Here is a 23,588-nt window from a genome sequence, read left to right on the forward strand (position 1 = left end):
GCCGCGGCTCGCGCACGTCTCTGGAGTTCTTTTAAGCAGCGTTCTTAATGCCCTCCCCCCGCGCACCAGGAAACAAAGAGGGAAGAAAAGGTCTCTTGCTTCTTCGGCAGCTGCAGACCCTGCCCCGGACTCCCTCCCGACCAGCCGTGGTGCACTAACCCCCTGCAGGCTGTGTTCACGCTGCCAACCCCAGTCCTCTCCCAGCGCCTCAGCTCCCAGCCCTGCCCGCCCCGGCGGGTGAGCAGACAAGCCTCTTGGGCTGGTGAGTGTGGGTCGGCACCGATCCTCTCTGCGGGAATCTCTCCGCTTTCCTCTCCGCATCCCTGTGGCTGCGCTCTCCTCCGCGCCTCCGAAGTTTTCCCCCTCTGCCACCCGCAGTCTCTGCCCGCGAAGGGGCTTCCTAGTGTGTGGAAACTTTTCCTCCTTCACAGCTCCCTCCCACCGGTGCAGGTCCCGTCCCTATCCTTCTGTCTCCGTTTATTCTTTTCTCTTTTGCCCTACCCAGGTACGTGGGGGGTTTCTTGCCTTTTGGGAGGTCTGAGGTCTTCTGCCAGCGTTCAGTGGGTGTTCTGTAGGAGTTGTTCCACGTGTAGATGTATTTCTGGTGTATCTGTGGGGAAGAAGGTGATCTCCGCGTCTTACTCTTCCACCATCTTCCTGGAAGCCCCTAAACCATATTTTCTTATCCATTTCCTCAACATAAATATCTAGCTTGCCTGCCTCCAACTTTCCCAAAATATTGGGTTGGCCAAAAAGTTCATTTGGGTTTTTCCACAATGTTACAGGAAAACCTGAACGAACTTTTTGGCCAACCCAATACCATTGCACATTCTCATATATGTCCATTTATTGGCTACTGGGAGAATTTCTCTGAGATACATATCCAGGAGTGGGATTCTTGAATCATAGAGAATACACATCCTTAGTGTTGCCAAGTAGTACCACATTGCTTTCCAGAATGGCAGTTAACTCTCCCATCAGCAAAACATTAGGGTTCCTGTTTCCCTCCTCTCCTGTCTAATTCATCCCATTCCTCCAGGCCCAAGGCAGTATCCAACTACCTGCAGGACCTCAACGCTACTACTCCAGCCCATCAGTTTATGCCTCTAGGTAGATAAGCTTACCAGAGCTTAGGGTCAATGAGCTTAGATTCAGATGCAGGCTCCACTAGTTACCATATAACCGTGGGTGTGCTAGCCTACTTGTCTCTGCCTTGGTTTCCTCATTGGTAAAATGGCAGTGATAATGCATATCAAATAGTTTTGTGATGGTAAAATTAGGTAATGTATATAAAGCCCTTAGTAAAGGGTCTAGGTCATAGTAACTGGTCGAAAATGGTAGCTGTACTGCTTCCTAGTTGTTTTATATATATCTAAATCTTGGCTCATCAGCAAGAGAGTGGGTTTCCTCTTCAAGGCAGGGGTGGAGTTTTATGCTTGTTTTAAGTAGCATATCTGGGGACTTCCCTGGTGGTGCAGTTGTTAAGAATCTGCCTGCCAATGCAGGGGACACGGGTTCGAGCCCTGGTCCGGGAAGATCCCACATGCCGTGGAGCAACTAAGCCCGTGCACCACAACTACTGAGCCTGTGCTCTAGAGCCCGTGAGCCACAACGACTGAGCCCATGTGCCACAACTACTGAGCCCACGTGCCACAACTACTGAGCCTGCACTCTAGAGCCTGTGCTCCACAAGAGAAGCCATCGCCATGAGAAGCCTGTGCACCACACCGCACCACAACGAAGAGTAGCCCCCGCTCACTGCAACTAGAGAAAGCCCACGTGCAGCAACGAAGACTCAACGCAGCCAAAAAAAAAAAAAACTGTATGGAGCTAAAACATAATTTTAAGTAGCATGACTGGCACAAAGCTAGGAATACAGTAAATATAGTAACAAACATTTGTTGGTTTGACCTGAGGTGAGTTTGTGATTACCTGAAATTACTTGCTTTAAAAGGGGGAACATTGTTGTAAAATTCTATGTTATTCCTCCATTCATTTTAACCAACCCAACTGTTGCTTTGCTGTGGTGATGTGGGACTGACTTGTGGTAAACTGAGTGTATGTGTGTGTGTGTGTGTGTGTGTGTGTGTGTGTGTGTGTGCGCGTGTGTGTGTGTCGGGGGGAGTGGGGTGGTGGTGGAGGTTGTGGCAATGGATTCTCTGTGGGACAGAGCCAGGCTGCAGGTCACCGTCCTAACCGCTGCCTCTAGCTTTCCTCCCACAGCCTTCGAGCTGGGCTGTTCCTCTGCCCAGGGCAGCTGTAGTGGCCCCGGCTCTCCTGGGCAAGGCTGCTCAGGCTCTTCCCCATTCTTCCAGGCTGTCTTCACTATAAGAGGAAAGGAGGTCTTGTCTTTTCCTCTTAATATTGAGTATTTAATTTTTAGTTTTATTGAGGTGTAATTGACATATAACATTATATGAGTTGTAGGTGTGCAATGTAATGATTCGATAGTTGTATATATTGCAAAATGATCACAGTAAGTCTAGTTAGGTCCACCACCACACATAGTTACAAGTTTTTTTTTTTTCTGGTGATGAGAACTTTTCAGATTTACTCTGTTAGCCACTTTCAAATATACAGTAATTATTACCTATAGTCACCATGCTGTGAATTACATCCCGAGGACTTACTTCTTTTATAACTGGAAGTTTGTACCTTTTGATCCCCTTCACCCATTTTGCCCACTCCCCACCCTCCACCTCTGGCAACCACCAATCTGTTCTCTGTATCTCTGAGCTTGCTTTCTGGAATTTTTTAATTTGATTTTTTTTTAAGATTCCACATATAAGTGAGATCATATGATATTTGTCTTTTTCTGTCTGACTTAGCATAATGCCCTCAAGGTCCGTCCATGTTGTGGCAGGATTTCATTTTTTTGTGTGTGTGTGTGTGTGTGGTACATGGCCCTCTCACTGTTGTGGCCTCTTCCATTGCGGAGCACAGGCTCAGTGGCCATGGCTCACGGGCCTAGCCGCTCCGCGGCATGTGGGATCCTCCCGGACCGGGGCATGAACCCATGTCCCCTGCATCAGCAGGCGGACTCTCAACCACTGTGCCACCAGGGAAGCCCAGGATTTCATTTTTTTATGGATGAATAATATCCATTGTATATACATATATACACCATATTTTCTTTATTCATTCATCGTCAGTGGCCACTTAGGTTGTTTCTGTGTTTTGGCTATTGTAAAGAATGCTGCAGATGGACATGTGGTACACATATCATTTTAAATTAGTGTTTCCGTTTTCTTTGGATAAATACCCAGAAGTGGAATTGCTGAGTCATATGGTAGTTCTATTTTTAATTTTTTAAAGAACTTCCACACACACCAATTTATATTCCCACCAACAATGCACAAGGATTCCCTTTTCTCCACATCCTTGCCAACACTTGTTATTTCTTATCTTTTTGACAGTAACCATCCCAACAGGTGTGTGGTGATATCTCATTGTGGGTTTGCTTTGCATTTCCCTGATGATTAGTGATGTTGAGCATCTTTTCATGTACCTGTTGGCCATTTGTATGTCTTCTTTGGAAAAACGTGTATTCAGATCCTCTGTCCATTTTTTAATCACACTTTCTTTTTGCCATTGAGTTGTATGAGTTCTTTATATATTTTGGATATTAACTTGTTATCAGATATATTATTTGCAAATATTTTACCTCATTTCATAGGTTGCCTTGAAACGAAGTATTTTCAAACGTCCTTTCAGAATTCCTGCCAACGCGTCATGCTTTGCAGGAGGCTATCGCTCTGGCGTATATAATCCTGGCAAAGTATAAAGTTCAAGAAGCAAATTCAGGATACTGGTTACCTCTGGAGAGGGAGGCAAGGGGCATGAACTCTGAGAGAGGGCTTTATTTGTTTCTTTTTTTAATATTTTAATTCCATTGGGGTGTAGTTGATTTACAATGTTGTGTTAGTTTCAGGTATACAGCAAAGTGATTCAGATTCTTTTCTCATATAGGTTATCACAGAATATTGAGTAGAGTTCCCTGTGCTATTTATACAGTAGGTCCTTGTTGGTTATCTATCTTATATATAGTAGTATTTGTATGTTCATCTACAAGTATCATATATCACTCATATGTGGAATCTAATTTAAAAAAGATACAAATGAACTTATTTACAAAACAGAAACAGACACAGATATCGAAATCAGGAGCTTGGGATAAGAGAGTGCTTTAATTGTATCTGAAATGTTTTATATTTTATACAGGGCTGTGGTGTACATGGATGTTCATGATATGATATGCATATGATACAACAAATATCATATATCATAATAAATGTATACGATCTTTATTGTATCATATATCATGTATTACCTTGGATATTATATTAACTTGAATATGCTGCTTATTTCCATGCTTATATTATCCATAAATAATACTGTATTTTTGAATGTTTTCAGACTTTATGTAAGTGAAATGATCAAATTTTGTGTGCCTTTCTACTACCTTTTTTTTGCTTGACATTTTTTTGAGATTTGTCCGTATCGATGCATATAATTTTAGACCTTTGTATTAATATTAATATTAATTGAAGTATCTTTTTTGCTATTGATGGACATTTAGATTGTTTCCTATTTTTCACTCTTACCAACACTGCTGTAACAAATAATCTGATCTATAGCTCCCCATGCACGGTGCAAAAGATATTTAGAGGCTTTCCTGGTGGCGCAGTGGTTGAGAGTCCGCCTGCCGATGCAGGGGACACGGGTTCGTGCCCCGGTCCGGGAAGATCCCACATGCCGCGGAGCGGCTGGGCCCGTGAGCCATGGCCTCTGAGCCTGCGCATCCAGAGCCTGTGCTCAGCAACGGGAGAGGCCACAGCAGTGAGAGGCCCACATACCGCAAAAAAAAAAAAAGAAAAAAAAAAATTTAGGAGTGGACTTGCTAGGCCTCAGGCCATATACACCTTTCACTTTGCTAGGTATTGCCATGTCTTTCCTCAGAGGGATTTTTCTGTTTTACTTTCCTACTAGCAGTGCCTGCATGTTGGTGTTGGCCCACATTTTGCCAATCCTTGGTAGCATTATCTAGGCTTTGCCCTCTCTGCCCAGATCCTCAGAAGAGATGGGAGGGGAGTGGAGAAGAGGGAGAGCAAGGTTCTACAATTAGGAGGAGAATGTCAGCTCTGACGAATTTCCTGTGACATTTACTTTAATGAGGAAAAGATTTTATTCTCTGTTTTGATGAAAATAATATTTAGACTTCTGTGGGAAAACTGTTACATTTTTACTCTGAAGTAGAGGAGTTTTTTTTTTTTTTCCTGTTTACATTCTTGGCAAATAAGCAGAATAGACCAATTAGCAAGCTAATGTCCTAAATGTTCACTTACAGTAATAATTTTTAAATGTTTTAAAGTAGCATGGAGCATTGGGTTTATTCTTATTGCTTTTCAAGGTTTTGAATTTGTTAAAATGAATTGAATTTAAAATGAGACACAACTTTATGATGAAGATTGATCATAATTATTTGCCACTCTCATTTGCATTTTGTAATGGGAAAATAAATGATGGGAAATGTGTTTACCTTTTCAAACAAATAAGAAAAGTCACAAAGAGTAACTTTGGCCATTTTATGTTGTCTCTTGTGTTCACAGATGGGAAAAGAGAAATTCCACAAATCTCAACATTGGGGCTTTTGCAACAATGTTAGGATGCTGGTGAGTGAAGATAAACCAGGAATAGGTGGAGAACTGCTTCTCGGACAAAAGATAAAGCCAAAACATAGTGTATTTCCTAAAGGAATGGGAACTGATTCACCATCCTGGGTGGCTTTTGATAAACAGGGTAAGTCACATGACACTGGGAGAAATGCAGTCTTAAATGTTACATGTACTAAATATTAAGTAGATGTGAGAAAATAAGAGTCCTCAATGTAAATGTAAATGTTCATCTGAAATGACACATTCTAGAACAAAAGTACCCTAAACAAAGAAAAGTTATCCCTGCTCCTGTTTCTGACTAGGTACATTGGCTGCAGGATGCTTAATGTTCATCACCTTTCTTGGCTAATGTTATCAACCTTTCTCTCATCTCCTGCCCTGGACAGGATAATGTCCTTCTACAGACTCTAAGAGTCTGGTCAGACTGCCACTTTTGCTTAGTGATTGCCCTTAACTAAAGAATTTTGTTTGATTCTGAATGTGCCATTGAATACAACGGGAAAATGCCTTCTCTTCTTTTCTCCATACTAATTATGGTTCCTCATCCCTGAGGACCATAGGGTGACATGGCATGAATTGTAGAAGTGAAGGAAAGAGGTGCTATTATTAGACAAGAGTCTGAACTTTTTAGTGATATGTGTTTGTATACATAACACATGCACGTATACTGGCATATTGACAGTTGTAGAAGGCGATCCTTTTGAGTATCTTAAAAAGAGACTAAGATCAAAGGGGAAAAACCCAAGGTGACCAGTTATTTTCCACAAGGCAGCTATATGGATATGCTCTGTTTATCACACAACCTTGTATCACGGCCCCATGGTCGGTTCTCCAAAAAAGAACTTGTTATTGGATTATTTAGGTCCTGTAATTAAAAAATAACTCAGGACTAAAGAATTCAAACTGTAGTATGCTAAGTTTACCAGGAAGTTTTTAGCAGCCTTAGCATGGATTGGTTGGCAATACTTTGATTCCAATTAAAATGTCTTCAGGGCTTCCCTGGTGGCGCAGTGGTTGAGAGTCCGCCTGCCGATGCAGGGGACACAGGTTCGTGCCCCGGTCCGGGAAGATCCCACATGTTGCGGATTGGCTAGGCCTGTGAGCCATGGCAGCTGAGCCTGCGCTCTGGAGCCTGTGCTCTGCAACGGGGGAGGCCACAACAGTGAGAGGCCCACGTACCACAAAAAAAAAAAAAAAAAAAAAATGTCTTCAAATTCGGTAGAAGTGACATATCCCATGTCATCTGAGTTAGGGTCAATCAATTAGAGCACATATTTCTTTTGAAGCCCCATTCTGACACTTACGGAGATCTAACAGACCACGGGAAAGCTTCTTTCCTCGGAAACCATCTCTACTTTGAACGTGGACCAATATTTTTCTTTTTTTTGATTATTTTCAGTACCTGGCTTAGTGCTGGACCCAGAGTTCAGAAGCAGTCTCTGGGCTGACTGACTTGGGTAGATCATGCATGACTTCCTGTTAACATCACTCTTACAGGTGTTTGCACATCATCATTCTAGAATATTTAATTTTCAAGGGTCAAATAAAAGATTCTATTTTTACTTCTTGTGTCAAAAAGAGGGTATTGACAATAGTGTAATCCACCACTGAATAATGTAGGCCACCATATATTAAACTATTCTCTTGCATTTAAAGTTGAAAATTCATTTTATTTCATGTTTTTCTCAGTATTTAATATGTGCCTTTCGAGCCTATTTTATAGCCCTTTAATTACTTATAAAATTATGTAGAATATTTCATGAAGTTGGAATAATTTTAGCTTTAAACTACTTGAGAAAATGAAGAGCTTGCTCATTTCAGGCCTAACTAAATGCGACATAATTCTTTCAGTTATTTTGTTGGTCAACTTCAATTAAATATTCATTGAGCTTTAAATGAGACACTAAGACTATGAAATATTTACGTGCTCTGATGAGATTGTGAACTTCAGATTGGATCCTGGTTAATACCCAGAGCAAATTATAAAGCACTTTCTGCATTTGTGGTTCAACAAAACAAGTCAACACCTGTTAATCATTTTTCTTGAAAATGAGACACTTTCAACTCTTTGCCAGTTTTTCCAACAGCTTTTAATCATAACAATATACCTAGGCTTCCATTCTCAAACAATACAAAGTAGAAATAAAGGCAGTTCTTTGGAAAGTGCATCAAAATTAATATTTGCAGTAGATGCTCTTGGTGCCCACCCAGACCCATGATAGGGGTGGGGCACCCCTCCCCAACAGCTGTAGCAAGTGCTTTGGCAAACAACTCACACCTGCAACCCTCCATGGAGTGTTGCTCTTGGCCAATGGGCATGGCATCACCCAGAGAGGTAACCTAGGAGGTTACACTGGCCCCCTCATCACAGGACCGGGTAGCAAATGGCTGACTGATTTGTCAAGGGTAGAAGGCTGAGCTTCTTTAAGGTGAGACAACTCTGTGTTGTGATTTAGGCCCATAGCCCCTTGTGGCATTAAGCCTCGGCAAAGCTTCATGTGAGAATGCATCCTCGCTTGGATCATTTCTCTTCCTTTGGCTGTTCCCCTCACTCCCTTACAGGTTTCTCCCAAGAGTACGCCCTTAATAAATCACACGCACCTAAATCCCTGTTTTAGGTTCTGCTTCTATGGAGCCCAACCTAAGACAATGTTCCAGTTTCTATCCATAATTCTAAAAGTGACCATCAAAATGCTCTGCTCAGGCAGACCATCAAATTACAAGCAGAAAAGATGCTATTTGCGGTCACGCAGAAGAGCCAGCATTTATCATCCTGCCTGGCCCTCATGGCGGACATTTCTAGCTAGTTATCTTTTCTTCACTCTCCCCTTCATTCTTATGGAGAGAACACTAGTTTTATTCAGGCTGGAGACATGCCCACTTACAGGTGTTCACCTCCCCCAGGCTCCCTGCAGCTAGGGCTGGCCACTTGGCTCACTTCTAGCCAATGATATGTGAGTTAAGGTTTATTGGGTGGGGCTCCTGGGAAAGGTATTTTTCTAATTAAAGGAGTCAGGCTCAGCTGGTATGTTTTTCCTGCCCTTCGCCCTGCCTTGTTTTCCTCTCTGGAACTAGGACATAATTCCTTGGGGGCACATCAGCCATCTTGTGACTGCAGCAGAGATACAGGGAATCTAGGGCCCCGATGGCATCATGCAGCCACTGTTTCAGGCCTGGGCTGTGTCTCTCCGGACTTCTTGTTAAATGAGAAAAATCAGCCCCTATTTCAGAGGTTCTCAACCCAGGGAGGCGTCTAGAAATGTGTGGAGGTGTTTTAAGTTGTCGCAATGACGGGAAGCAGCACTGGACTAGGATAAAGCAAGTGAGGCACTTGTCTTGGGTACAGAATTTAAGGGGCACCCCAAAACTCAGTAACCCGCCAGATAATATTTTAATGAAATCTCTTAAAAATTAATGCAAAAAATTCAGGTTGAATAAAATGCCAGCATGTTATAATAAAGACAGGATCAGTAACTGCCATGCTGAGCCATACTGGAGCCTGAGGCAAAAAGAAAAGTCAGTAGCACTGATTCCATATTTGTTTAACATGGTGGTATTTTGTTCATTATGGATTTCTGGCATTAGTTTTGATGTTTTAAATTGCCTCGCCCTAGGGCCAGACCTGACCCAGAGGTGCTGCTGCTATTTGAGCAGCTGGGGGCCAGCCTTGTATTTTACATCCTGCACCGTGGGGAGGGCAACCCCCCACCGGGCAGAGTATTCTGCCTAAAATGCCAGTACTGCTCCCATTGAGAAACACAGTCCTAACTTGCTTAAAACCCTTGGCAGTGGGAGGATTTATGCAAATAGCCAAACATAATTTTGCCTGATACTGCACCTACTGCCCAAAGACTAGTTATTTCGTTGAATTCATTTAAATACAAGCAAGCACATATTCATTCAACCAGTTAGTTCCAGTCATCATCCCAGCACCTCTATCAGGAAGAAGCAAACGTGGATGATCGTTCTCATTTTATAAATGAGGAATCATTGGCAAGAAGTGGGGCAGGGGCAGGGTTCTGATTGTGGCTTATTCACCTTATGCGTCTGAGCCTGAGTTTCCTTGACCCTGACGTGGGGCTTGGCTAGCTGGTTGCTAATACCCCTTTACCTCTAGCAGTCTCTGCCTAAGTCTTGAGTCTCAGTCTGTGGCATGTAGTCTATGACTACAGGGAAATTCATCCTAGAACTGAGCCCAGACCCTGAATCTCCTGGCCTGGGGCTCTTTCTAATTACATCAGGCACCTACTGCTTCATTGTTGATTGAAGTTGGGCACTTTGTAGTTTATAATGTGTCGCCGTTGCTATCGTTACCTGCTTTTATAAAAAAGTCAGACTAGTTAGAAATACTCAAATGACTGAATGTTTTTTAATGACTTTTATCTGGATGTTAAGCATCATTTACATACTCTACAATTATACACTCATTTCTCTTCATTTGTCAATGGCTCCTAGTTAGCCTAATTTGTTGGCTGATTTGCAAATGACTCTATTATAGTAGTAAGTGGCAGGATAAAGGTTGATCCTATGGGGTATTATGCATGCATTTAGAAATATTTCATTTTTTCCATCTACTGTATACATAATAATTATAATCAAAACTACTGACCACAGAATTAGAATTTTAATAACTGCATTCATTGACATTGAGTTTATGATGAGCTGATTATTTAGTACTGTTTGGATCTCTATGCTTTGAACAATATGAAAACAAAAATTTAAAGTATAATTTGATCTCTTGGGTCACCTTGATGTATTTTTTTAATTGAACAAGTTGGTTTATTATTCCTTGCAGTGAGGGAAAACATATACCCTGAGTAACTGTGGGATGTCTAAGTAAGCAGGTGTTAGAAAAGACTTACTATAAGATTTGGGCTTGTGTTAGGTAATTTTGGAGAGGATCGAAGGAAGTGAGGCCTTGCTCTGGATTGGGTGCTCTCAGGAAGCGGGGGTACTTCTATGACCGTGTATCTTTTTTAAAAAATTGAAGTATAGTTGCTGTACAATATTATGTAAGTTACAGGTGTACAATATAGTGAGTCACAATTTTTAAAGGTTGTATTCCATCCATTTACAGTTATTATAAAATATTGGCTATATTCCCTATGTTGTACAATATATTCTGGCAGCTTATTTTATACCTAATAGTTTGTGCCTCTTAGTCCCCTACTCCCAGTGCCCCTCCCCACTTCCCTCTCCCCACTGGTAACCACTAGTTTGTTCTCTATATCTGTGAGTCTGCTTCTTTTCTGTAATAGTCACTAGTTTATTGTGTTTTTTAGATTCCACCTATAAGTGATATCATACAGTGTTTGTCTTTCTCTGTCTGACTTACCTTACTTAGCATAATGCCCTCCAAGTTCATCCATGTTGCTGCAAATGGCAAAAATTTTCATTCTTTTTTATGGCTGAGTAGTATTACATTGTGTGTGTGTGTGTGTGTGTACACACCACTTCTTCTTTATCCATTTATCTGCTGATGGACACTTAGGTTGCTTCCATAGCTTGGCAATTGTAAATAATACCACTGTGAACATTGGGGTGCATGTAACTTTTCGAATTAGTGGTTTTGGTTTTTTTTCAGATACATATTCAGGCGTGGAATTGCTGGGTCCTATGGTAGTTCTGTTTTTAGTTTTTGAGAACCCTCCATACTATTTCTACAGTGGCTGCACCAGTTTACATTCCCACCAAAAGTATACGAGGGTTCCCTTTTCTCCACACCCTCACCAACACTTGTTATTTGTTGTCTTTGTGATAGTAGCCATTCTGATAGATTTGAGTTGATGTCTTATTGTGGTTTTGCATTACCCTGATGATTAGTGACGTTGAGCATCTTTTCATGTGCCTGTTGGCCATCTGCATTCCTCTTTGGAAAAATGTCTGTTCAGTTCTTCTGCCCATTTTTTATGACTGTGTATCTTAATAAATCTCATTTATGGGGACAGCAGACTAGAGCGAGGCTACATCTGTAATTGGGAGATTAGCGGCCATCACTCCCATGAGCTAGGACAGGAGGATATTTGGCATTTTGTGGCTTGGACGATGTTTATGTTCTGTCTGTGTTTAGATGTAGCTACGGAGTGGTCTGTTTTTTTGGTCTTGATCCACTGTGGTCACAGAGCAGCCTTGTCTGAGGATGGTATTTTCCGGAAGTGTTCATGTTCAGTGGGAGAACACCAAGGCTTTGCTGTGGCTGCCAGACCAGCCTGTAGCAGCACCAAGGCCAGCTGATAGTGCCAGGCTGGCTCCTGCATGTCAGGGGCTGCTTTTCTCCTTACCCAATACCAGCCAAACTTTTTAGTTTTCCCACAGGGGATCAAGGAGCGATCAAGTAGGCTAGAATTTTGTATTGGCAAAGAACAATACATGACTACAGATCCTTGAAGTTTTGCCTAAAGCCAATTAGGAATGTTACAAAATATAATCAGCATATATAAAAATAAAATACAATTAAAAATTTAAAAATAACTAGAAAATGTGTCAGATACTATACCTTTAAACCATACCCAAAAGGTCAAATGAAAAATTTCCATAGGTTTATGTGACTGTCAGATTATCTGAAACCTGTTAGAATCATTTCATAAAAGACACCGATATGTATAATTATAACACAATGTGCTTGTAATACATTGCCATTTAAGTCCCATGTTTTAGGTCACAGTTACATAATCTTCACCTACTGAGCTTTAAAGATGAAATCAAAAGGCTTGCCTGGGGCTGCCCTGGTGGCGCAGTGGTTGAGAGTCCGCCTGCCGATGCGGGGGACGCGGGTTCGTGCCCGGTCCGGGAGGATCCCACGTGCCGCGGAGCGACTGGGCCCGTGAGCCATGGCCACTGAGCCTGCGTGTCCGGAGCCTGTGCTCCGCAGCGGGAGAGGCCACGACAGTGAGGGGCCCACATACCGCAAAAAACAAAACAAAACAAAAGGCTTGCCTGAAATCAAACATGTCATACCCCAAATTCTCAACTGTATATTCTGCATCTATTTCTAAAACACAAAATTACCTTCTTTAAATTTATGTTAAACTGATAAAGTTTCTAATTTCATCATGCATTATGGCTTTCTTTAATCTTTTGAAATTCAGAAGGCGTTTAATAAAAACTCCCAAATCTGGAATAAATGTTTTTGGAATAAAAAGAATGAGGTTCATAAATGAGTCTCTGACTGAAGAAGAGAGAGTTCTTCCTCCCCTCTTTTCTAAAACCTAGAGTGTGGTTACCAGGCAAAATTTTAAGACCCTTTAAAAGGGTTATACTTTTTATCAATAAGTAGGCCTGTGGCTTATTCGCATTAGCCCAAAGTTAAAATTGTCTTTTTGAGCTTAAACCTGAGTAGATACCACTACACACCCATTAGAATGGCTATAACTTAAAAAGACTGACAATACCAAGTGCTGACAAGGATGTTAAGAAACTGAAACTTCTATATATTCCTGGAGGGAATATAAAATGGTACTGCCATTTTGGAAGACAGTTTGGGAGTTTCTTAAATAGTTAAATATATGGTAACACATGACTCAGTTAATTCCACTCCTACATATATTTCTAAGAGAAATTAAAACATATGTTCACACAAAAACTTGTATGTGAATGATTATAGCGTCATTATTCATAATAGCCCAAAACAGGGAACAACCCAAATGTCCATCAACTGATGAATGGATGAACAAAATGTGGTATATAGCCATACAATGGAAACTATTTGTCAATAAAAAGAAACTACTGGTATATAGTACAATATGGATAAACCTCAGAAACATACTAAGTAAAAGAAAGCAGACACAGAAGGCTTCATATTGTATGATTCCATCTATCTGAAATTCTAAAAAAGGCAAATATATCAGAGAAAGCCGATCAGTAGTTGCCTGGGGTTGGCAGTGGGAGAGGGAATGTTTTGGGGGTGATAGAAGTGTTCTAAACTGGATTGTGGTGATGATCACACAGGTCTATAAATTTATGAAAAGTCATTGAACTGTATACTGACAAGAGGTGAGTTTATGGCATATAAATTACAGTTTAATATATTAGTCTAGGACTGCCATAACAAAATACCATAGACTGGGTGCCTTGAACCACAGAAATTTATTTTCTCATAGTTCTGGGTGTTAGAAGTCCAAGATCACGGTGCTGGCAGGGTTGGTTTCTCTTAAGGCCTCTCTCCTGGGGTTGCAGATGGCCGCCCTCTTGCTGCCTCTTCACATGGCTATTCTCTGTACATACTGATTTTTTTTTTTTTGAACACAAAAATCTTTGTCATGTATAACATTTTAGATCACAAATTAGGAACTGATAGTTACTGTTTGATTTGTTGACTTATATTTTAGGCTGATTTATATTTTGATCTGAATTTTTAATCTATACAGCAATGTTTATTTATTAAAAACTACTTCCCTCTCTGAATTCAGACCAGCCGCAGGTTTATTGGAAACGTTTAAAAGATTATTTACCTTCCTGAATTTTGTATTTTCAGGATTCTACCCTATAGTAAGCTCACCCTTTTTTAACACTGATGGTGGGTGATGGTACAAATACTGACTATATAATCTATGTTCTTTTTTAAAAAAATATTTTTGAAATAATTTTGTACTTACAGGAAATCACAAAAATGGCACAAGACAGTTCCTGTGTCTCTTTTCCCAGCTTTCCCCAACAACAGCATCTTATACAATTATAGTACATTATCAAAACCAGGAAATTGACATTAGTATAATACTAAACTTGCAGACCTTAATTGAATTTCACCAGTTTTTACATGCACTCATATTTCCCCTTTAGTTTATAGTTCTGTGAAATTTTATCACAGGTACGGATTCATGTAACCACCACCACAATCAGGACACAGAAAACTGTATTCCTCTAGGATTTTGTTGTTTGAGTCTTTATTTTAATCAACTTTACTGAGGTATAACTTGTATATGATAAAATGTACCCATTTTAAGCATACAGTCCCATGAGTTCTAACAAATGTATACACAGGTAACCACACCCCAGACACCATATAGAACATCTCTACCACCCTAGACAGTTCCCTCATGCCCCCTTCCATTCAGCCCTCCTCCATGGCTCTGACTTGCATCACTATAGTTTTGCCTATTCTTGAACTTCATATAAATGGAATCTTATAGTGTGTCTTCTCTGGAGTCTGGCTCACTGTTTGGGATTTAAGATTTGAGGCACAGCTTTATGCTGTGTATGTATATAAAGAAAGTGCAGCCAATTCACATGTAATAATTCACCATGGCAGATTTCTGGTTACTTTTATAATTGTTTTTCATTCTCTGGATTGATATTCCTTTATTTTTAAACATGCTGGTTTTAATTTTTTTCAAATAAATTGCTCTCCTAACTCCCTTCAGAGGTTTAAAAACATTTAGCATTGTTAATTTCTAAATTTAAACATGTTAGAATTGTTCATATCCTTCTACTTATTTTAATTATGCTCCTCTATTTAAATACCTATTCTGAGTATGAAATTCATTGTGGTGTTTAGTGTGGTAATAGTTCTTTTAATAAAGAGGATTCATCAGGGACACATGTCATTATCATAAACCTTTTATCAGAGGTACAAATAATTGATGGCACATGGCTGTTCATTCTAGGACATCAGAAATGGGGAGGTGGCAGGGAGGGCATGAATTCCACATTATTGAAAGGGGGACAGAAATACTTATCTCCATTCTTTTTTCAATGTTGTCCCACTTCCTTTTCTTATATCCCATCTCTCAACCTCCTTAATCTTTCCCCTTCCATTCTTTTGACCTCTTTCTCTATTTCTTTTTCTCTCTTATTGGACTTCGTCTGTCTCTTCATCCTCATTCTCTTTCCTTTCATGCATTTTTATTCATCTTCCATCAAGTGTGCCCTATTTAACTTTCTTCCCTTTGCCTACTTTGTCTTCCTCTGTCCCAGGCCTTGCAATTGCTGACTTCTCTTCTTAGGAAAGTAGAATTACCATCATCATCATCATCATCATCATCATCATCATCATCATCATTATTGCCAGGGTCTTTTCCTTTCCCTTTACCTGTAGGATTGAACCCAGGATATGTATGTCTCCCCATATGGAGCATTGTTTGAATGAACTCTGTGTACATTGGTTGGGGTATCCCTTGGGAACATGGTCCTCCTGCAACACCCCTGTAATAGGAGGCTCTCTGGTGTAGGGGAGAGAGCAAGGGTTTCAGTCAGACAGATGGGTTCAAAACCTGGATTTACCATTTATTACGTATTTCATCTGGGCTATGTTTTTAACCTCTCTTGGTCTTAATTCCCTCATCTGTCAAGTAAGAGTAACAAACCTATCTTAGAATTGCCGTGAGCATCAGATGGACAATGCACATCAAGTGTCCAGCTCATCGCATGTAGTCCTGAAGAATTAACTCTCCTCCTTTGCTTAAGGCCTGGCTTATTTTCTTACGTGGGGTAGGGAGGACGGTGTTCCTAGGGGAAGTGAAGCATAAGCTCGGACTATCCCAGTCATCACCTGTGCTGCAGAATTCTTGCATTTTTCTTTGGCACAAATTCTGCCATATTCCAGAAGAATCCGTTTGGAGATGCCCATTGAGACCAGTGAATTCTAAAAAGTAGCCATTAAGCTATCGATGCATTGCTCTTTCCAGTTGTTCCCCAGTATTCCGTTTACTCTGTGGGTATTAAGGTAGTTTAAAAAGTCTTCTATTGTTTAATAAGAGAGTTTGTCATGTGTCTTCTATTTTAGCAAATTCACTTAATGGTCTTTTAGGGGAAAGGTGATAAATAACTACATTTATTATTGCTTTACTTTTTCACTATTCTGAACTAATAGCAGTCAGTAATAGACTATTACAATTGTATTTACATTCCGATTATTCTAAACTCAAAGATTTTACACCATTGTCAACTAGGTTCTAGAAACTTCATGTAGGCCCTTTTATGTTTAATCAAAATTTTACTTCCTTCGTAGTCTACTCTGTTGTTTCCCTCCTTTTTAGCCTAAAATATAAAATCTGTTTTTGAGTGTATTTTATTCTATCTCTGGTTCTACTTGTTGATTTTTTTCGTCTGGTGTTTCAGGGCATTTATTTATTTTTTTATTTTAAACTTTTTATTGAAATATAGTTGATTTATAATATTGTATTAGTTTCAGGTATATAACATAGGGATTCAATACTTTTATAGATTGAATTGCCATTTCAAGTTATTATAAAATAAATAATGGCTATATTTCCCTGTGCTATATAATATATCCTAGTTGCTTACTTATTTTATAGATAGGTGTTTGTATCTCTTAAAACCTACCCTTATCTTGCCCCCCCCCGACTGGTAACCAGTAGTTTGTTCTCTATATCTGTGAGTCTGTTTGTGATATTAATTCATTTTATTTTTTAGATTCCACATATCAGTGATAACATACAGTATTTGTCTTTTTTTTTGACTTACTTCACTAAGCCTAATACCCTCTAGGTCTATCCACATTGTTGCAAATGGCAGAATTCCATTCTTTTTTATGGCTGAGTAGTATTCCATTGTGTGTCTGTATATATCACATCTTCTTTATCCATTCATATGTTGATAAACACTTGGATTGCTTCCATATTTTGGCTATTGTAAATAATTCTACTGTTAACATTGGGGTGCATGTATTTTTTTGAATTAGTGTTTTTGTTTTTTTTCAGATACATACCCAGGAGTGGAATTTCTGGATCATGTGATAGTTCTATTTTTAGTTTTTTGAGGAAACTCCTTAATTTCTTCCATAGTGGCTGCTCCAATTTACACTCCCACCAGCAGTGTACAAGGGTTCCCCTTTCTCTGCATCCTCGCCAACATTTGTTATTTGTAGACTTTTTTGATGATAGCCATTCTGACAGGTATGAGGTGATGTCTCATTGTGGTTTTGGTTTGCATTTCTCTGATGATTATCAGAGCATTTATTTTGACATTTGTGTTTGAATTTCAAAAATAAAGCTGTTTTTCAATTCTGGTCTAGTTGGCTTTTACAGTAAGCTTTATTAATTGAAGCTTTGGTTCTTACTGATATGTAATGGGGATAATATTATTAATGTGTGTTCCCAGCTTTCTCCTTTTCCCCACACCCTGCCTGCTGAACAAAAATTTGTCTTTGCTCATTCCACTCCCCCGCCACCCCGCTCCATCCTCTAAGGATTCTTCTGAGTTTTTCAGTAAGATTCTCAGGCTTTGGGGGATGCAGAAAAGGGAGAAGGGCTGGAAAGAGCTGGGGGGAGGAGAGAGAGAGGGAGAGAGATGTCTTAGCGCTGATGGTGAGGAAATGTGAGACTGACAAGACTTGAAAAAGAGAGGAAAGGCATTTTTGTGAGAAGTGGAGATGTGGAGCATAAATTGGATCACCTTTAGAGTTTCTTCAGGGAGCTAAGGTGAGACAGAGTTTTCAATTGCTGTTGGTTGCTCAGCCTTTTCTTGGACTATATTACCATGCTGGGCCTGGTCCACATTGGCTCATTATTTGAGTTCCATCTAAATGTTAAGTCACTAAATTATATATTTTTGTTTATATTTAAACAAGTAAGAGAGCCACCATTACCCTCTGTCACTGATCAGTTGACCCCGGTCCTCTCTTGTTTCCCTCTGAAATCTCCCTTTCATCAGTCTCCTTTTGAAGGCCACTGCTGCTATCCTATTTCTTATCTTTCATCCAGAGAGTAGCCTCTTCAGCGCCATCCCTGCCTTCAGTCTGATTCCCCTTTCAACTGCCCACTCTGCTACAGGGTTAACTTTCTAAAATATTTAGAATCCTTTGACTTAGCTTTGCATGGCCTCGGGACCACCTGTCTTTTGGCTCTTGTACCTTACTCATCTCATCTCCTCTGCCACCCCTTCCCCACTCAGCCCTCAGCCACACAAAATGACTCACAGGACCCCACATACCATATACTACCATGCTCTTGTAACTTTGTACATGCTGTTCCCTCCACAGAGAATGCCCTTACCCACCTGTCCACGCATGCAGTTCTTCTTTCATCTCTCAGCCTTGAAGGCTCATTTCACTTGTCACCTCCACTGTGATGCATTCTTCTTGATGCTCTCTCAGGTGGTTCGCACTTCCCCCTCCTACTGGAGCATTTTCAGACCCCTGTTAGAATCGCCCTGTTACTCTTCTCTGTGTCCTTCACTGAGCTGGAGTGTGGTGGGGATTTTGTGGCAGTTCAGGACATAATGCTTAACCTCTGAAGGTGGCCTCTGAAGCTAGGCAGTGTGAGTTCTAACCCCAGCTGTCCTATTCTCTTGTCTCGAGACCTTGGGTAAATTATTTAACTTCCTAAACCTTGACTTCTGTAAAACAAGGATCACGATATTACCTATTTTAGAGCTGTGTTGTGAGGAGTAAATGAGATAGAGTGTAAAAGAACTTAACACATTGCCTGACCCGTTATAACTACTTAATCAGAGTTGGCTATTTTCATTTATCTTTGAATTCTCAGAGCCTAGCACAGTGCCTGACACATCACAGGTGCTCAGCGATGAATGGCTTTGTAAGAATATTATTTTGTCTCTCCTAATGACTTTATCTCCAGCGCATTATAATTATTTGGTGGTACCATTCCCTGTTTTGCAATTATTTGCATACAGTCTAATCTCCCTTACTTGACTGTGTAATCCTTGTAGCTGGAGAGATTGTTTTATTGAATGCTGTACACTCCGCATAGAGCTTTGAACTTAGCAGGTGCTCTGTAACTGGGTTGGTCTATGTTACTTTTGATACAGGAGCCTTTCCATATGAAGTATCCATTTTGTGATCTCAGCTGTTGATGCACTTGTGGGAAGTAAGTGACATACTTTGAAACCAGTAGGACAATCTAATGTACAGGGGAATCCAGTTTATTGAGTAATTATTAGAAGTATAGAATAGATTCTTTCGATTGGAGGAGAACATAAAAGGCATCTTATCTAAGCATCTTTCTTCTTACTCTTTTGGGAGGAATCCAGCCTTTTAAAGTACATAATATCTCCAAATGATGGCAAGAAAGAGTGTTTTTGCCTCAGGTCCCATTATTATTCCCTCTGAAAAAATATATATAAAATACTTGGTAAATTATATATATATATATATATTTACCAAATATTTGTCTTTTATATTGTAGGTGCTGTTTTTCTTTTGTATCTTTAATATTGAATATTTGAATATTCATTTTTCTCTATTCAGTTTATGAAACCCCATGATTAGCAATGGGATTTGTGTTGGATAGGGTTACCCCCTTCTTCTCAACCTAATTATTTTTCCAGGAAGACTTATTTTTAAGCAGTGGGTCTGAACCTCTTCTCTTAGTAATATCAAGTGTTTTTAAATTGCTTTGCCCAATAGATTCCATAAGGATGTGAAAAGACAATTTTAGATGTGGTTTTGACAGTATTTTTAAGCTTCTAGCTTTGCATCCTACACTGATTTATATATTATTCAGTATTTTTATACATTCATTTTCTCTCCAAAGTGCTGTTATATATACATAATTTTCTTAATCCTTTAAATAGTGCTGCACTGTCCTGTGGTGAGCAAGTGTTGATTTTCTAATTTTTGCTAAAAGGTTAACCAGGGAACAAAGACTTTAAGTGGTTTGCACCAGTTATGTGGTTAATTAGTGATACAGCTACAAGAATAATATTCTAGCGTTCTAGTCACATCTTTTTACCCTTTTATAAACCATAAAATCAGGTCTTAAGAAGAAGCAGACAAGTAAAAATAAATTTGATGAATGCTTATACTGTCCATATAGGTTAGGTGCATTTCATCTTAAACCCACCTAGATTTAGTCATGAAAATTGGAGCATAAATTATAAATGGATTCATGATGATAATATTTTTATAATACGAAAAATTTCTGGAAATCATCTTTCTATAGTTTGTATTTTTTGTCATTTTTAAATTGAATTTACCTTTATTGACCATCTCTTATGTTCAACAAGCTAAATGAGATTCAGATTTGTATAACTTGAATTTTCTAAAATGATATGCCTATTTAAACACAGTATCCATAGGAACATAAATTTATCAAAAAAAAGTGAGGAAAAAATGAGAATTTGGAGTGAGATTATAACTTAGGCACTGATGTTTAGATGAACCTCTCCACCTTCACAATCCCAGTTAAATGACTTCAAAATTTTTAAATACGGAGAAACCATAATAGTGTTGGAGGCCAGGGAGGAGGTCCATCTTCTTGTTGCAAACTGTGAAGAATTTCCACTAGATACAGTGCAGATGAAATCATATTGAAGAATTATACCAAAACCAACATGCAATTTCACTTCCTAAGAAAGTGACAAGAATTGAGTTGGGGGCTTAGGACAACCTGTAGGGGCTTCCACTTGGCTTACTTTCACAGCTATTGATGGATTAAGAGTGTCACTAGGAGGCCCAGGAATAGTCACACTGAGGGAAAAAGCAGGCCCTGCATTAGGGCGTTTCTCTGATGCGACAGGCAATGCACACGAAGGACTGGTTATATTCGCTCTGTTCCCGGAGTGGAGGTCAGGTCAATTTATAAAATTTTTGTGTGGAAAAATCTGAAGTTTTTCCTTAAGGGGACTCTCCATGGCCCCAATTCCGTCCCTGCTTCCCTTAACATTCATGTATATGAATTTCTATCAACCAGCTTCCCACTGAGAGGAAGAATCAGAACATTGGAATGGACGCTGAAGGAAGGAAAGAAGACCTGCCCACCCTATTTTTAGAAAAACATCAGCCTGGATAGACTGCTCTTTGTTCAAGAATGAACAAAGAAACCCAACAGAAGGTTTCTGAAAAGGCTCTGCGGTGTAAATGGAGGAGAACATAGTATTTAAGAGGCAGAGGAAAAACAATATTTATTTTAAAAATATGCCTTCTATAGGAAAATGAATATTTTTGATAATGATTTGCTTTGTGCTTTCTATTGAGTGCAAAGAAGTATACAAAACAAAGTAAGCATTTAAAGCAAACTGAAGTGAAGTCTAGAAGGAGAAAAGAGAATACGTTTAAAATATTGTTGAATGAGACTGTAGGTGAAAAGGAAAGGGAACTTGCTGAAGGAGGAAGAAATGTGAGGAAACTAAAAAGCATTATATGTAGTAAAATTTTTAAAAAAAGAAACTGGAGAAAATGAGATGAGTAATGGAAAAGGCAAACTTGAGAAATTCTCCCAGAATGCAGAGGAAAAGGTCAGATATGAGAGCTTGAGATAGGTAATGAAAGGTTGGACAGAGGATGGAGCTCTTATAATATATAGACAATTGTTCCGAAAGAATTAGAAGCTAGATTAAAAGCAACCAAATCAGTTAAGCATGCCATAAAAAAACAATAAAAACAAAACCAACTTTCTGGACTATAAAAACACACAGATCTACAGATCAAATGCTTACCGTGTACCAGAGAAAACAACAAAAAAAGAGACCAATAATTAGATATAGTCTGGCGTTTTTTATGTTAATGTCAAGGATAAAGCAAATTAATTACCTAGCATCCTGAGAGAAAAAGTAGTTTAACCCCCAAAGAAGGAGAAGTTGACATCAGAATTCTCTGCAGTCTTAAATGCCAGAAGACAGGGAAGCAATGTCTATAACTTTTAGGGGAAAATGTTTGTGACCCACAAATTCTAGACTCAGCCAAGGTGGTATTAGTGAAAGCCACAGAAGGATGTTCTCAGATATATGATTTCTCACAAATATGCCGTCCACATACTTTTCCTGAGAAAGTTGCTTGAACATGTACTCCAGCCAGTTGTAAAGCAAATTAAACAGTTCAACCATGAGGGAAGTCATGAAATAAAAGGGTTAGTGGTGAGCAATGGAAACAAACTTATAAGTAATTATAAAATATAAATAAAGTTGAAAACAGTGTAAACATTTTAAATGTTTATTGAAAGATAAAAGCACAATAAATAATAATAAAATGACAAATGCAAGATAGGGATATAAAAAGAAAAAATATAGTATTTTTCGCCATTCAAGGGAGTTGTTCCAATAGATGTTAATTTTTTGCTATTCACACTTGAACTGACAATTCTTTACAAATTAAAAGTAACAATGAATAGAGTTGAAATCTCTCTCAATCAATGGGGAAAAAGGCTTCTTATATCATCTTTCTCTAGGACCTGTAAATATTCCTTCTTTTAACTCTGCTTAATAAACATATATACTTTGTGTTTTTAACTACATTAAAAAAGAAAAAAGACTTTTAAAGTAAAAATACACCAGAACATGAAAACTGTATATAGATTGGTGGCGGGATTTTGTGGCACATAAATCTTCAGTGAGTATGGGCATGAAAATATAATCATTTTTTTAAAGTATATATAATTTGGCATAATGAAAATATGAATTTCTTAAAAGTATACACAATTTGACATAGAATCACCATTATGTTAAGGAAAGACATTAACAAAACAGTGGGTTCTAGGTAGTAGAAATATCCTACACTTCTTTCTGTTCCTATTTTCATATTTTTGTAATGCATATGTATTAATTTTTATAGTGAGAAAATGAACTTCATTAAAATAAAAAGTCCTATAGATACAGCAGAGTTATAAGTAAGGCAGATTTATAATATTGAATGCTTTGTTCTTTCCCCCCCAAATTAAAAATAAACCAAGCATTTAATTAAGGCACTAGAAAAAGCATAACACAAAAAATTTCATCTGAGAACTGAAGGAAAAAATTAATAAATTTAAAAGCAGAATTTTGTAAATCAGTAAACAGAATAGATTTGAACAAGAAGTCAAGGAGTTGAGTCTTAAAAACAACAGAATTAACAAACTTCTAGACTTCTAGCTTATTTACTCAGGAAAGCAAACAAAAATACACAAAATAATGTATTTAAATCACAAATTCATAGGAAATAAAATGCACTGCTTATGCTAATTATAAAGTGAAGTGAATATTATAGTAAATATTAAGTAGCAAAGTTGACTCAAGGAGTACAAC

At 39.0% G+C, this 23,588-nt stretch overlaps 1 protein-coding gene across 1 annotated transcript in view; it reads left to right on the plus strand.

The window, feature by feature from the left end:
• EFHC2 (EF-hand domain containing 2) overlaps nt 1–23,588 on the plus strand; it is a 193,733-nt gene that overhangs the window by 43,424 nt on the left and 126,721 nt on the right. The window contains 1 exon segment of the mRNA XM_067722738.1: nt 5,610–5,799. Coding sequence (XP_067578839.1) covers nt 5,610–5,799 — 190 coding nt within the window.

The sequence above is a fragment of the Pseudorca crassidens genome, chromosome X (assembly GCF_039906515.1).
Source record: "Pseudorca crassidens isolate mPseCra1 chromosome X, mPseCra1.hap1, whole genome shotgun sequence".
NCBI lineage: Eukaryota > Metazoa > Chordata > Mammalia > Artiodactyla > Delphinidae > Pseudorca > Pseudorca crassidens.